The following is a 16,703-nucleotide window of genomic DNA, read 5'->3' on the forward strand; positions in this document are numbered from 1 at the left end:
TGAAGAAGTCGTTGATCTTGCAAAATTCTGTCATACAATCTCTGGCGTAGTTTCTGTCACCAAGGCCATGTTTTCCAACTACAGATCCGTGTTTGTTTTCATCTTTCACATTCCAATCGCCAGTAATTATCAATGCATCTTGATTGCATCTTTGGTCAATTTCAGACTGCAGAAGTTGGTAAAAATCTTCCATTTCTTCTTCTTTGGCATTAGTGGTTGGTGCGTAAATTGGAATAATAGTTGTATTAACTAGTCTTCCTTGTAGGTGTATGGATATTATCCTATTACTGACAGCATTGTGCTTCAGGATAGATCTTGAAATGTTCTTTTTGATGATGAATGCAACGTCATCCCTCTTGAATTTGTCATTACCAGCATAGTAGACCATATGATCGTCCAGTTCACAATGGCCAATACCAGTCTATTTCAGCTCACTAATCCAAACCTGTGATCACTGAGTGGATTCCAACTCATAGCAACCCTATAGGACGGAGTAGAACTGCCCCATAGGGTTTATAAGGTGGTAATCTTTACAGAAGCATACTGCCACATCTTTCTCCTGCGGAGCGGCTGATGGGTTCGAACTGCCAGCCTTCTGGTTAGCAGCCAAGCGCTTAACCACTGCACCACCAGGGCTCGCTTTCAGCACACTAATGCCTAGGATATCTATCTTTATGTGTTCCATAGCATTTTTGACAACTTCCGATTTTCCTAGATTCATACTTCATACATTCCATGTTCTGATTATTAATGGATGTTTGCAGCAGCTGCTTCTCATTTTGAGTCATGCCATATCAGCATGAAGGTCCTGAAAGCTTTACTCCATCCATGTCATTAAGGTCGACTCTACTTTGAGGAGACAGCTCTTCCCTAGTTGTATTTTGAGTGCCTTCCAAGCTGAGGGGCTCATCTTCTGGCACTACATCAGACAATGTTCCACTCTTCTTCGTAAGGTTTTCACTGGCCAGTTTTTTCAGAAGTAGACCACCAAGTCCTTCTTCCTGGTCTGTCTTAGTCTGGAAGCTTCTCTGAAACCTGTCCACTGTGGATGACTCTGCTGGTATTTGAAATACTGGTGGCACAGCTTTCAGCATCCCAGCAACACACGAGCTACAACAGTATGACAAACTGACAGACGTGATGGATGAGGTATCTGGAATAGGCAAATTCATAGAGACAGAAAGTAGAATAATGGTTACCAGGGGCAGAGGGAAGGAGGAGTTATTGCTTAATGGGTCAGAGTTTCTGTTTGGAATGATGAAAATGTTCTGGAAATAGTGGTGATTGTTATACGACATTGTGAATGTTATTAATGTCACTGAATTATACACTTAAAAATGGTTAAAATGGCAGATCTTATTTTACATGTATCTTACCACAATAAAATTAAAAAACCAAAACACAGTGAGATACCACTTCACATCTACTGGGATGGGATGGCTATAATAACAAAAATGAAAAATAACAGTGGTGCAAAGGTATAGAGAAATAGGAACCACTGTACATTGCTAGTGGGAATGTAAAATGGTGCCAGTGCTCTGGAAAACAGGCCATTCCTTAAAAATTACCATATGATCCAGAAATTCCAATTCTAGGTACATACCCAAGAGAAAAGAAGACATATGTTCCCGTAGAAACTTGTATATGAATGTTTATAGCAGCACTATTGATAGTAGCCGAAAGGTGGAAACAATCCAGTGTCCGTCAGTGGATGAACAGATAAACAAATGGTGGTATATACATACAATGAAATAATTCAGCCATAAAAAGGAATGAAATAGGGATGCGTGCTACAACTCTAATGAACCTCGAAAACATTATGCTGGTTAAAAGAAACTAGACACAAAAAGTCACGTATGATTCCTTTTATATGAAATATCCAGATTAGGCAGAGCTGTAGAGACAAAAAGGCAGATTAGTGGTGCCAGGGCATAGGGAATAATTACTTAATGGATATGAGGTGTCCTTCTAGAGTGAGATGATGAAAAGTTTTGAAAACAGAGGTGTTGGTTGCACAACACTGAAGGCACTAAATGCCACTGAATTGTACCCTTTAAAATGGTTGATTGTGTATTATCTGAATTTCACCTCAAAAAAAAAAAAACTCCGTCATATTGATATATCACATTTTATTTCTCCATTCATGAGTTGGTGGACATTTGGATTATTTCCACTTTTTGTCTATTATGGTTAATGCTGCTATGAACATTTGTGTACAAGTTTTTGTGAGGCCATGTTTTCCTGTCTCTTGGGTATTACCTAGAGTGGAATTTCTGGGTCCTGTGGTTAACTCTGTGTTTAATTTTTTGAAGAACTGCCAGACTTCATAGTGGCTATACCATTTTACATTCCCACCAGCAGTATATGAGGGTTCTGATTTCTTTCTGTCCTTGCCAAAACTTGTTAACTTGTTATTATCTGTCTTTTTAATTATAGCCATCCTTATGGGTATGAAAAACCAGTTGACATCAAGTCAACTCTGACTTATGGCTACTTCACGTGTGTCAGAGTAGAACTGTGCTCCATAGGGTTTTCAGTGGGTGATTGTTTGGAAGTAGATCTGAGGAGCCTCTGGTACTCGAACCTCCAACCTTTTGGTTAGCAGTGGAGAGCATTAACCATTGAGGGTGTGAAGTAATATTGTGATTTTGATTTGCATTTCTCTGATGGCTAATGCTACTTAATAGATTTTGAAGCTGTCATTAAAGATTTCAATCCTCAGAAATGATTTTTTGTTGTTGTTATTTATTTAGTATTAATTTATTTGTTCTTCTTTCAAAACTTCATTTTCTCTTAATTGGGGACCAATTGCAAAATATTAAGTTGCAAAATTAAGTTGAGACCTTTGATGAAGAGAATGTTTCTTATGAGAGAAACAGTCCCATTGTTACCCATATGTAACCCCCATGGGCTAGTTAAAATATATTACGCCCATAGAGTTGTTAGAACTCCGTGTGCATTTTTATCAGTTCTGACCTAGTAGTTCCATACTTTTATACAGTAAAAAATGTATTCAAAAATGAATACAAATATATTTGAGGGTCTGTTGGTGGACAGGAAGGGGTTACTATTTCAGAAAATAGCCTGAGTCTAAATAATTCTTTCAGATGTCTTGAAGTTTCTATACCCTAGACTTTCTCTGTTTTGAATTTTAACTTGGAAAGGACACGGAATAATGTTTCAGTTTTTCTTTCCTGATATCCCTTTCCTTTGATATTTTTCCCTTGCTATTCTTTAAGGACCTTTTTTGGATTAAAAACCCATTGCCATTGAGTCGATTCCGACTCATAGTGACCTTATAGGACAGAGTAGAACTGCCCTATAGGGTTTCTAAGGCTGTAAACCTTTTCTTTCTCCCACAGAGCAGCTGGTGGCTTCGAATTGCCAACCTTTTGGTTAGCAGCCGAGCTCTTAACTAGTGCACCACCAGGGCTCTTAGCAAATTAAATTAACTCAAGGAGCTAAAGTGCAGATTTGCTGCATCTTTGTATAAAGTATCTATCTGTAAGGCTACCACTGATTATAACTAAAGGAGTCTTTCTCATTTTGGAGGAGTTCTTAAATCAACCCAAAATATAGTTGCTAGCATTTTTTACTAGTTAATGTATTAACTTTTGTGTATTTTTATATATTTAAAATTGCATGCAGTTTGTACAGAGTCTTGAGTGTTTAGACCTCAGTGAACCTTTGGAGAGCACCTAGTTTTGATGCCTAACTTTGTAAATGAAGAACTGAGGTCCATAAAGGAGACAGTTTGCCTAAGAGTATAGCTCATTACATAGTTGACACACGGTGAATACTTGGAGAATGTTGAATAAAATGAATAAATGGGTATTGAATGAGTTGATGACAGAGCTGGAAGTAGAAATCATGTCTCTTGACTCATGTTGTTGTTGTTAGGTGCTGTCAAGTGGGTTCCTATTCATAGCGACCCTACAGTACAATAGAATGAAACACTGCCTGGTCCTACACCATCCTCACAATCGTTGCTATGTTTGAGCCCATTGTTGCAGCCACTGTGTCAGTCCATCTCGTTGACGGCCTTGGTTCATAGCCTGATGTTTTTCCTGCCACATGTCACTCTGCCACTATATGAAGATAGTGATAACTAGACCTGTAGAAGTCTAAGAAAAAACAGACAGATAAATAACCCAAGCTGCTTTTCTAACATTATATTTGGAATATTTACAGCTGAAGGCAGATACAATCTTTACACACCGGATGGCAAATATATCTTCAAGGAAAGAGAATCATTTGATGGCCGGAACATTTTAAAGGTCAGTGTGAAGCAGAGTGAATTGGAAATCCTTTGGCATGTATCCTAAAGAAGGGCAGAAAATAAGTCATCCTCCTTCTAACAACAGAGTATATTTTCCTTGCGTTTCCCAAGAGGATTATTGATTGACAGGGCTGTTAATTCTTTTTTTTTTCTTCCAATCTTCAATAAGAAAAGAGAAATCCTCTTGACTCTATTAAGGTTGTGGTCCTCTAGAGTACTTGAAATTGATGATTTAAGAAACAATTAGGTATCCCAATTACTCAGATCCATAGCAATAAAGTGATTTTAACCTGGTGAGTTTTATTTTGTATTTTACCTCTAGAAGGTTGAGTTTGCATTTTTTCAAGTGAAAACAAATTGTTTGTTTTATTCTAGTAGATTTTTCTCTTCAACCACAAAGTCACTTTACAAAGTTGCTTTATAATCTATTTTTGCTCAAGAACAGCCCGTGTCCTAAGTAGTAGGTGGCCCATTTCTGACTGTTGAGGCTTTGCTTTTGTGAGTGTTGAGCTAACCTATGAAACTGAAATAAAAGGAGTATTTCTGGATTGTGTTTATCTTTCTCCCACAGACCACATTCTGTAATATCCAAAAGTTATGCCTTCTTTATCAGGTTAACATGCCATTGTGCCTCTGGGCAAAGAGAAACAAGCTGATATCATTGGAGAGGTTTTTGATTCTTCATTTCAATTGTCCTGTAATGGGTTAGGTCAAACATTTTCAAGGCCAGGGGTGTTTTTGGAGCTGGGAGAGAGTAAGAATATAATAACTTTAGAATAAGCTTCAGCTTTAGAAATGCGTTTTCCTTCCCTACCCCATCCTCCATTCCCTTATCCCATCACTTGACAGTTTTCTTGCCAAATGCCTAATGTGATGTCATTGTCTGTAATTAATTGAGCTTCTTACCACAGAGCCCAACATGGCAGTGACAGCCATTCACTGGGGCAGACATACCAGCCCCCACGTTGCATGCAGTTCCTTCCTTTCCTTGGTATCCTATAAAGTAATTTTTCTTGTTTTCAAAGTAGTTTTGATAGCTTTGGATTTGGATGGCAGACTGCTAATGAATTCAGTTGCAGTTAATGTTACTGATTTTCCCAGACCACAGCTTCAGTGTCATACGAGAATAAGAACTTTCTTCTCCTCCATCTCCCTCCCCTGCAGCTTTTCTAATAATATCATTAATTAGTTTGCTTTTTTGTCATTGTTACTTTGATTCAGAAAGACAGTAGTCTGAATGGGGAAAGAAATCTGTGGGAATGACTCAAAGCCAGTTTGGTTCTCTTGGAATTAGAATTAAAGCCCAAAAGGTACAGCTCAGGTATGAAGTGCTTTGACATCTGGTAGAGAGAGGTGATGGCAGAGAGCCTGTGGAGTGGCTGTGTGAACAGTATGATCTCTCACTTGATATTTAGTTTGTCTCATTCTTGAAAATCAGTTTTCCATTTCAAGATGCTTTGCCTTGAGGTGCTCTGAGCCGCCCTGGTGATGACATGAATGTAGCTCCCTCTAGTGTTGGCGAGGGCTTGCTATGTCAGTAGTACTCACACTGGTTCATGCCTAGTCAGAGTGTTAGCACTGGGCCCAGCAAGGCAGTTGGAGACTGTTTGGTGTCAGCAGGGCACTCAATTCCCCACTTTAATCTCTGAGGACACAAGATCCAAAGTGGTTATAGTAACTCACCAGCGGTTTCCCAGCTGGTTAGTAGCAGAGTCTGAATCAGAGCAAAAAGACTCACAACTTGCAAATTTAGCATTGTTTTTGCTGCCTCCCATAAAGGTGTTTAATGTTTAGGCAGAGTTCATTAGACATTTGAAATTGGGCGTATCTGTCTGGACTTATGTAATGTCTAATTAGAACTCATTTCATAAATGTTAGGGCAGTGGGAGTACCAGTTAGTCTAAAACTGTGGCTAATTAAGAATTAGACTTTTGAGTTAAATATAATACCAACAGCAACAGAAATACTTATTGTCTGTATATCACCTGCCAGGACATGTACCCTGGAGATAAGCAGTCGTTGTGATACCATCTTTGCCTTCCAGGAGCTTCCTGTCTTTGAGGCTGCAGATGGTTGATAGGCAATTACAATACAAAGTGAAGGCAGCGAGTTAGGAGTACAGACGAGAATGCCTGTGAACACAGTTATGACAAAGTGTCCCTTGGTATATAGTTTCTGCTATTCTACTCTTTAATTGTTAGCTCCACAAAATATCATCTTTTACCTTTTTCAATCAGGGAAATTAACTTTTCTTTGAGAATAAAAGGTAGATTGTGGGCTGCAACAATTACCCCCCGTCCCCCTGCCACACACACACACAGGAGGCAAAAACTGTATTTGTGAAGCAGCTGTAATCAGCCCACCATTTGGAATTACCACAAACGGGCATGTCTTGCTCAGTGAGAACATGAGAACCTACGGCCCCTGAAACTCTTGACATAAAAATAGGATTCAGAAAATCAGTAGATTATATATAGTTTTTGTACCAAATAAAATTATTATGTACAGAAAGAAAAAAAAAAAGAATTTCACTAACAAGATGGGGACTGACTTGGAGTAAACAGAAAGGTTAAGTGCATTGGTTGTTAAGGAGCCCAAGCATATGTGTGTAGCATATTAATAGTTACACAGGTCAAGGATCAGGAATGCTGGTGATGGGAAACAGTGTTAGAGAAAAACATCATTTTCATCTACTATTCAAAGAAACAAAGCGAGAAAGAAAGTCATTGCTCATTGCTGTAAGAATCTAATGAGTAACAGCCAGTTGCTATTCTACTCCATGAAGAGGCTTGGTCATTTTGGCTCAGTGTAATGTTATGTGTTCTGGGTACCTTAATAAGAAAAAGAAATCTCTAATGACCTGGAGGTGGAAGCCACATTTTTCTTTTGTACAGCTCTTTTGAGAGTTGTTGCAGCTGTAATAGACTAGTGTCTGGTAATTCCTAGTTAAAATAAGAATTTTATTACCCAAAAAGGACTGCAAGAAGAACTGACAAGTAAAGAATCATTTTCCTGTTGCTTGCAAGCCAGAAAAGGAACCAAAGTATTTAGTTATAGTAGTTTTTTTCTGGAAAACTGACAGATAGCTCTGAAGGAGGATGTATGAGTGAAGACCCAGGCCAAATTAATAGGATAGCATCCCCTCAGAGAGTTTCCATTTCCAATCTAAGAGATAGCAGCAGAGATGCTGTTTGTATATCCGTAAGGCAATGATAAACTTGTAATTGAAGACATCATGCTGACCTAAAGACATACCACCAGGAAATAACTGCTCCCTCACTAGCTAGACATAGAATGATCGTTAACTGTCAGCTTCTGGAGAGAGAAGTGGTCTTAATGACAATCCATTTGGGGGACTTATGACATGGCCTTAAGCAACAGAATCAATATTCCAAGATTGTGCTATCAGCAGATGGAACTGGGGTACAATATTAACTGTGCAAAAGCATAGCTCCTAACTGCAGAGTGAAGAGGAGAGATTAGAGCCCTAGATTGTACTCCCCAGAGGGGGTGATTTGGTACAAATCAAGGCCTAGTGATATATGTGGGAAGGAATAGAAAGTATTATAGGTCCAAAATCAAAGGGTACCATAGCAATGCCATTTCTCTAGACACTCTAAAAAAATTCTTGGAAAATATAATCCAAGTAAAAGGGAGATGAATTTGTGCTTTTTCCATTTTATATCTGAGAATCTTTAAATTTAGAGGAAGAGAGGATTGGCAATAGTAAATAACTGTATTGATCTTTAGTATTTTCCCTGAAAATATGTTTTAAATCTATCTAGCCACACTGAGACTTTTCTTGAAAGACGTAAATGAGAGTAATTCAAGTATTTCATTCATTCGTTTTTTGCTTTTGCCCTATCTCTGCCCCTAAAGTCTTAGAGTTATAATGAATTAATTTAAATGAGATCTTTACTTAGTTTGCTTTACCTAGAGAAATTTTAATAAAGGAAGCTTTTAAAAATACATACTATTTATTCTTTTTGATGAAATATATATATAGAAAAGTGTATAAAACATATGTATACTGTTAAACAGATAATTATAAAGTGAACATTGTAACTGCTGTTCAGCTGCTGTTAAGTCTGCTCCAAATCATGTTGACCTTATGTATAACAGAACAAAACATTGCCTGGTCCCATGCCATCTTGATGATCACTGGTTTGCTTGAGTCCATTATTGCAGCAACTACCAAGGTCAAAAAGTGGAACCTGCTTCCCATGTCCCTCCTTGGCCAACTCTTTAGTCTGTCCTAAGGTAACAATGGCACAATTAAGTTCTTAAACATGCTCAGTGAAGAGACTTATTTTGAATGATTAGTTTGTTTCCAAGTATTAGAAGAGTATTAAAAAGATGAATTAATGTTTTATTTTTTCTAGGGAAGAGAGGTGAGATTTAAAATGGTGTGGTAACTTTTTCTTTTAAAGATATTAATGACCACAAGGAAGATTAGAATTTAAAAAGTGTATTATTTCTCTTGAAATAGAACATTATTTTTTTTTTTTTGTATTACCCAGTTCAATATTCAGCCATATTATATACTGTTCTTAGGAGTTACTTCTTGGTCATTTGGCTCTCCTTTAGATTTTTTTCTCAAAATTCAACTTTTTTAGAGGAAACCCCGGTGGCACAGTTGTTAAGAGCTATGGCTGCTAGCCAGAAAGTCAGCAGTTCAAATCCACCAGCCACTCCTTGGAAACTCTATGGGGTAGTTCTACTCTGTTCTATAAAGTTGCTGTGAATCAGAATTGACTCAACGGCAATGGGTTTCTTGAATGTCTATCACTAAATGTTCCATTCTACTGTTATATCAAGATAAATAGCAGCAGATTGAATTTAGAATAAAGTCACTATTTGTCATTTTCACAAGTAGCTGTGGTGTCATTTTTAATACTTTTTTTTTTAATTGTACTTCAGGTGAAGGTTTACAGAACAAACTAGTTTCTCATTAAACAGTTAGTACACATATTGTTTTATGACATTGGTTAACAACCCCACGACATGTCAACACTCTCCCTTCTCAATCTTAGGTTCCCTATTATAAGCTTTCCTGCCCCCTCCTGTCCTCTAGTCCTTGTCCCTGGACTGTTGTGCACCTCTAGTCTCATTTTGTTTTATGGGCCTGTCAAATCTTTGGCTGAAGGGTGAACCTCAAGAGTGACTTCATTACTGAGCTAAAAGGGTGTCCCGGGACCATGCTATTAGGGTTTCTCCAGTCTCTGTCAGGTCAGTAAGTCTGGTCTTTTTTTGTGAGTTACAATTTTGTTCGACATTTTTCTCCAGCTCTGTCTGGGACCCTCTGTTGTGATCCCCATCAGAGTAGTCAGTGGTGGTAGCCGGGCACCATCTAGTTGTACTGGACTCAGTCTGGTGGAGGCCATGGTAGATGTGGTCCAATAGTCTTTTGGACTAATCTTTCCCTTATATCTTTAGTTTTCTTCATTCTCGCTTGCTCCCGAAGAGGTGAGACCAGTGGGGTATCTTAGATGGCTGCTCACAGGCTTTTAAGACCCCAGAAGCTACTCACCAAAGTAGAATGTAGAACATTTTCTTTAAAAACTATGTTATGCCAATTGAGCTAGATGTTCCCCGAGACCATGGTCCTCACTACCTGGTATTTTTATGATTTGAAGTTTTTATCTTACTTAAATAAAATCACTAAGCAGGTATCAACTTCTTCTCTAAGGTTTTAATGCTTATTATACACTGTTGACACTTACTAAATGCAGTTCACTTGTACATACTGATATTTTGTAATAGCTTTTATCTACAACATTGAAAGCGGTCACATTATTCTTAGCACTCATGAACAAGGCATTTTGTTAGAGAAGCAAACATACAGCTTTATGAAGAATTTTACTTAGAAAATAAAAATAAGTTATGGAAAAGGATTAATTAGAGAATAAGAGGGTCCTTGGAAATTACAAACACACATACATTCAATCGAGGATTGTAAGATAAAGTCCAGGAAAAAGTGACAAAGTGATCGAAAATATGAGGGGAAAATACGACAAAGAGGAATCTCAGGTGGTACAAAAATTGACAATTAGGGTTCTAAAAGGATAAAATGGAGAGACCCTAGGCCTTGAACTTGAATTAAGGGGGCTCTAGACTGGTAGCAGTCCCAAGGACTTGGCAGTAGCAAACAAAAATCCTCTCTGGAAGAACGTACCATCATCCTCTGCCTAAAAATATTCCTCCAAGAAATTTTCTTTCTGAAATGGCCAGTACATAGTCAAAGATAACTAGGCATACGAGGAAACCACTCAACATAAGCAAAAGCATCATAAACAACAGACATACAAAACTCATAAACCCAAGATACTAGGGTTATCAGACTTGGACTAAAAACAACTGTTCCTACTGTGTTTAAAGGGATAAAACCTAAACTTAACATTTTTCATTAAGGAATTGGAAACAGTTTTTTTTTTAAAAAAAAAATGATAACAGTTTTGAAAAACAACCAAATAAATATGCTAGAATTATAAAATGCAGTAACTGAAATTAGGAGTTCAGTGGATGAGTTTAGCAGCAAATTAGACATAGCCAAAGAAGGAAAGAGTGAACTGGAAATTAGGTCAGAAGAAATGATCCAGAAGGCTGCATGAACAGAGAAAATAGAGTAGAGAGTGACAAGATTTAACACACATTTAATTGGAGTCTCAGAAGGCGAGGAGAGAGAGAATAGGGTGGAATTGATGAAAAACAATCCATGGATTAAATGTTGTTGTTAGGTGCTGTTGAGTCGGCCCCTACTCATAATGACCCTGTGTGCAACAGAATGAAACACTGCCTGGTCCTGTACCGTCCTCACAATCGTTGCTATGTTTGAGCCCACTGTTGCAGCCACTGTGTCAGTCCATCTTGTTGAGGGTCTAAGCCCAGTGAATTCCAAACAGCAGTTCTGCTAAGTGAACTTATATTGTACTTTTCTTTCCTACAACTCAAGAATGAGTCATGGACAGTATTAACTAAACTACTCGGGTTCCCACAGTTTTTAAACTTAATGGCTGGCCAGAGTTTCAAGTTTATTGGCAATATCCACATCAGAAAACAAAAACAGGAAATTTAGTCAAACGATCCTTTTCTTGAAGTTTGAAGTAAGAAATAGGTTATAAAAAAAGAAAGGATAAAAGGAACCCAGGAATTCCTTGTACTATCTTTGTAACTTTTCTGTAGGTCTGAGACTATGTCAAAATAAACATTTTTTTAAAAGAAAGAAGGAAAGACAGACACACCTTAGGAGATGAACGGTACATTGACAGTTCTGTGTATTTTTTTTTAATAACCACCTTCCAGAAAAGTTTATTGGAAGTCTTGCCTGTGCCTTGTTGCAGTGTTTAGAATAGATGCAGCTTTTATTAACTACTGATCTTACCACAAAAGTTGGGCCATTTGCTTTTCAAAGGATATAAGAATTTAATTGATTTAGAGAACCAACTTCCTGATTAAAATGTTTTACCTCAGAGTAAGCTACTAAGAACATAGCTGCATCTCTCAGAGTGGTGTTTGTTTTATTTTAAGAAATGAGAGTCTGTTTCTCTACGCTGATTGAGTACTATAAAGCCATTCTTCCTGTCACCCTCCCTTTCAGACTATTCCCTTTTTAATTGCTTGCAATCTCTCTCTCACATCTACCAGACAATACCATCACAAGTCACCGATAGCCCCAGTTTGTTCAGTGCTTTGGCCTACTTTTTTTTTCCCCCCAGTAACCTCACTGAGACTCTTAAACCCTTTTCTCCTTCAGATGCTCTCTCCTCTTGGCTTCTGTTGCTCTTCTGGTTTTCTTCCTGCCTCTGGATCTACCTTTTTTTATTCAGTCTTTAATATAGCTGTTCCCTAAGTTTTTGTTCTATGTCTCTGTTTTTCTTTTACTGCTTTTCTTTTCTTTCTTCTTCTATCCAAATCCTGCCTATCCTTCAAAGTTTAATAACTTCCTACGTGAAGATAAGAACCAACCATCCTAGTTGATGGTACTCTCTCCCATCTCTAAACTCCCTCCCTTCTCTTCCCACTTGGGATATGCAGAGACCTCTGTGTGCCCCTTGGTGCTTAGCAATGTCTTACACCTTACACAGAAATCAGATTTCTGAGGGTGAGAGGAAGAAGATTTTGTTGTGCATCATGAGTACAACACTAGGTTTGTCAGAGCTGATACCTTTTGCCCCCTACTTCAAATTGAAAACTCCTACAGCAAGGGGTCCTACAGACTACAGCCTAAGGCCCAAATACTGCCTGCCACTTGTTTTTATATGGCCCTCAAGCTAGGAAAGGGTTTTACATTTTTTAATGGTTGAAAAGAATCAAAAGAAGAATACTGTTTCATGACATGCGAAAATTATAGGAAATTCAAATTTCAGGGTCCATAAATAAAGATTTATTGGAACACAGTTGTGCTCGTTCATTTATGTATTGCCGCTGGCTACTTTCCCATTGCAACAGCAGAGTTGAGTAGCTGTGAAAGAGACCATATGGCCACTTGGCCCTTTAGAAAAAAAGTTTACTGACCCCTGTCTTAGAGGTTAGAGTTTAGTTTAATTTTCCTTTATTTTACCCAACGTAACTTACTGCTTTATGATTAGATATGATGCTCATATTTAATAGACCCTCAAGATGTACTAATTATATCGTAAGTATTCAGTTAACAACAGTTAATCCTACTGAATTTCTGCTTACTTGATTTCTTTCTTTTCCAGCAAATGTTTATTTCTTTTCTTAAAATGAGTTTACTCAGTTCAAGAAAGAGTCCCCAATTAAATATACCTGTAGCTCACACAATCCTCCACTAATAAGTGAAGTTTATTTTTCAATTAAATTTGATTGCAACTTTATTACTCCACATAGCAAGACTCAGCTAATATGGATAATAATGAGCTTGAAATTACGTTTAATGTCCTTTTATTTCAAAATATATCCAAAACTAATTGTGTGCTTCTCTATGGTATGCACTAATTAACTTAAAACATGAACAGTCTTTTCTTTTGTGATTTCGTTTGTACTTGTTACTGAATATCTTGGAGACAGAATATCTTAATAAAAAAATTACTGAATGCAGAATAGGGAACACTGAACTTGTAACTAAACTGTGCTAATTTTATAATTAGCATGGATATTGGAAAAATGCAGAGTTTAGGAAGGAGCCTGTGATAAACCTTGCCAAAATATGGCCACTACTACTTTGCTATGTTCATGATAAAATATGGCTCTGCCTCCATTCTTGATGATTCAGAAATAGAACAAAACTCATAAAAATGGGAATTCATAGAAAATTATTAGGGGCTTTTCGTATTTTGCCAGCAATAGAAACAACATACTATATATGAAAGGATCTGAACGATTTCTGACAATTGATTGGGCAGTTTCTCAGAGCATCAGCTATATAAGGACAAAGTGCAGTGTGAAATGCTTCAGTTTGGTTTTGTAAGTCCTTATTTTAGGCTGTTTGTGGAGGGGGATGATTCAAATTCAAAATTTTACCAGAACTTTTCCCTCTGGGTTTGCTTTATGTGTCACTTTGCCTGGAGAGTGAAGTCTTAAAACACTGACAAGGGCAACCAAAGACATGGCTGTCACTGGGTGAAACCATTGCTAAAATTGAAAAATGAGCAACTGGCTGGGTTTTGACAGAAGCCAGCACCCATTCTGGAAAGATGTACCTTCCCTGGCCCGTCGCTTGGCTATCTGTTCGTACATGATGTGTTTTTCTCCCTTCCATTCTCCTTACGTTCTCCTTTCTCTTTAAATTTATGTTTATTGGTTACTCATCTTTGCAGTGGAACTGGAATACTTCCATGTGTTGTCTTGGCTCAGGCAGGTAATGGTTGATTTGGAAAGGTCTAGCCTGCACAGTAACAAGAAATAAGCCTTGGTTTGGCAAAGACAATGAGAGTAGAAAAAATAAATAGATTAAAATTACTTTTCTTAAAATCATTTTTGGTTCTCATCAGAATGAAAAGTCCGTATTTGGTAATATTTACTGAATACTTACTAAATGTAAAACACTGAGCTAGATGGTGTGATGGGGCCAGGGGAGAATAAATATTCAATTGTCTTTGGTCCCTCTAATCTCCGTCCTATGAGCTCTTTGATTAGGGTGCCTGTTCTATCGTGAGAAATATTTATCTTTTTTATGTGTTCGTTTCTAGGGATCCCTTCGTATCATTTTGAGTATAGTTCACAAATGAAATGAGTTGGATTATGGTTCACTTTGGGCCGATTGTGTGTACTTATCTACAGCATAAACACACCAGTTGTTGTTGTTAGCTGCTGACTCGTGATGACCCCATGCACAACAGGATGAAATGCTGCCTGGTCCTGTGCCATCCACATAAGTGGTTGTGGAGCAGACCATTGTCATCCATAAGGTTTTCATTGGCTGATTTTGGGAAGTAGATCACCAGGCCTTTCTTCCTAGCTCGTCTTAGTCTGGAAGTTCTGTTGAAACCAGGTCAGCATCATAGCAACATGCAAGCTTCCACTAGTAAACGAGTGGTCACTATGCATGAGGTGCATTGGCTAGGGATCAAACCTGGGTCTCCCACATGGAAGGAGAGAATTCTGCCACTGAACCGTCACTGCTGTTCAACAGACGAGTAGCAGAATGTAAATCTGGACCCAGAGATGTTAACAGGGCATTGTCTTTTTTGAGGCAGCCTGTTGTTCAGAGACCAGACCAAACAAAGCCATGTTGGGTTGGGTGGCTTGGTGCCAGTGATGCCTAAATGTTATTCGAAATCTTAGAACTGACATTGGTGAATAGAGAAAACAAACAATGGTGAAGTCCACTATGCCATGAAGCTGTGATGACTTCTTAAGTGATGTCCTCTTCCCCATATCCCAGTGATGACAGAGTTTTTGAATTAATACTCAAATGTGAACATTATTACTGCAAATCAGAAGTGAGAAAAGTTATGGTATAAATCAACCAGAACTCCAGTCAGAGTTCTAGGTTAAAACATTGACACCAGTTTCTTAAATTGTAGGAGGCCACCTGTCCTGGATTATAAAAAAGTAAATTTGTGTCATAACATACAATGCTACAGTGATGCTACAGAAGGCATACTTTCTGTGGATCAGAGGATGAAGTATTTCATGTCTTGTCTAATGAGTGACTTAGTTGAAAATCCCACATAGCACGTGACATTCTCTCCCATCTTCCAAGGAGCTGTTCCAAGACCAGCTATTGTTTGGACAGCTGTTATTTATATGTATGTATACTCCTTCTGGTGCCTGATGTTGTCTAGGGGCATTGGATCTGTTCTTTAACTTCCAGATGCTATTCCCAGGTTGGAAAAGTTAGAGTGGTAATGGGCTGAGCTGGATGACCTTGCTTTCTCCTCTCTCACCTTGTTCTTTTTCTGAATTTGTTGCCTAGGCACAATAGTCAGTCCCTTTATGCCCGGCCTCCCTAAGACCTCTTACCTACAGGCCTGCAGGCGGAGAAGAATGCATCTCTGCCACTGTCTCAGTGATCCCCTTCAGGGATGCATTTCTGCTGACTGGCACTTCATTTCTAATATATAATGCAACAATCAAACATGTATATTGTGTTGGATTTTTTTGAGGGACCATTATGAATAATGCCTGAGGGAAGATGGCCAAACTTAAAATGAAAGACTGGTAACTAATTTTAATGAGCATTAAAAGGCATTCTGCTGAGGGACATAATTTATCTGCAGAAACGTTACCTAAATTGGCTCTGAAAGGGCACCTGGCCTTTAGGGTTGGTGGTTACAGACTCAGGATGTTGAACAGTCTCTGCTAGTCCACAGCCACCAGGGCAGTTTTGTCCTGGAAAAGCAGAAATAGCCATGTCCCAGGCAAGGCTTTCTCTGGAAGGAATTTTGCAGCAAACCAAACTCCCAGAGGCCCATCTCTGATGCTAATTCTATGTGCTGCTGTGAAAAGGGCGGAGGGTGCTGGTGTGTGCCAAGACTGGGTATAGGTTCTTCAGCCCTGTCAGCACAGCCTCTTCCCTCGTCCCTCCTCCTACCCCCACCCTGTATTTTTCCTTGTTATCTTTTAAAATTGAAAGGCTCGGCAGGGAGAGGAGGTCCCTTGGCACTTTGAGTATTGAGGTGCTCAGCGGAACTGCCTGGCATCCTGTTTGTATCTAGTGGTTTTAATTTACTCTCTAATAGGTCATTTGGCTTTACCAGCAGTGTCTTAAACTTGATAATCCTCACAGACATCAGAAAGTGCAATCCTGAGCGGTTATTTGAAGAAAGTTTTGGAGCCTTCATTCCCTGGCTCTGTTTGTCTGACTCTGCCTGGCGCCTCCTTAGGTCAGGCCCTTAGCATTCCTCATTTTTTACTGCAAGCAGCACAGGTGTTTAGGGGAGCAGAATGAGTCAGGGAAGTTCCTGCTCCCGTTCTGTGAAAGGAACTCTGTCGCGTCATACGCCATTTCACCTGGTGG

General features: G+C 38.6%; 1 protein-coding gene across 4 annotated transcripts in view; it reads left to right on the forward strand.

Moving 5' to 3' along the window:
• The window catches only part of ASCC1 (activating signal cointegrator 1 complex subunit 1), a 150,489-nt gene that overhangs the window by 122,044 nt on the left and 11,742 nt on the right, over positions 1 to 16,703 (forward strand). For all 4 annotated transcript variants that reach the window (XR_002825138.1, XM_023737702.1, XM_004383250.2 and 1 more), the window contains exon 9: positions 4,192 to 4,277. Coding sequence is in view for 3 of the 4 variants with exons in the window: in XM_023737702.1 (XP_023593470.1) it covers positions 4,192 to 4,277 (86 nt within the window). In the remaining variant the exon portion in view is untranslated. The remainder of the gene's footprint in view (positions 1 to 4,191; positions 4,278 to 16,703) is intronic.

The sequence above is a fragment of the Trichechus manatus genome, unplaced genomic scaffold, assembly GCF_000243295.1.
Source record: "Trichechus manatus latirostris isolate Lorelei unplaced genomic scaffold, TriManLat1.0 scaffold00106, whole genome shotgun sequence".
NCBI classification, from domain to species: Eukaryota; Metazoa; Chordata; class Mammalia; order Sirenia; family Trichechidae; genus Trichechus; species Trichechus manatus.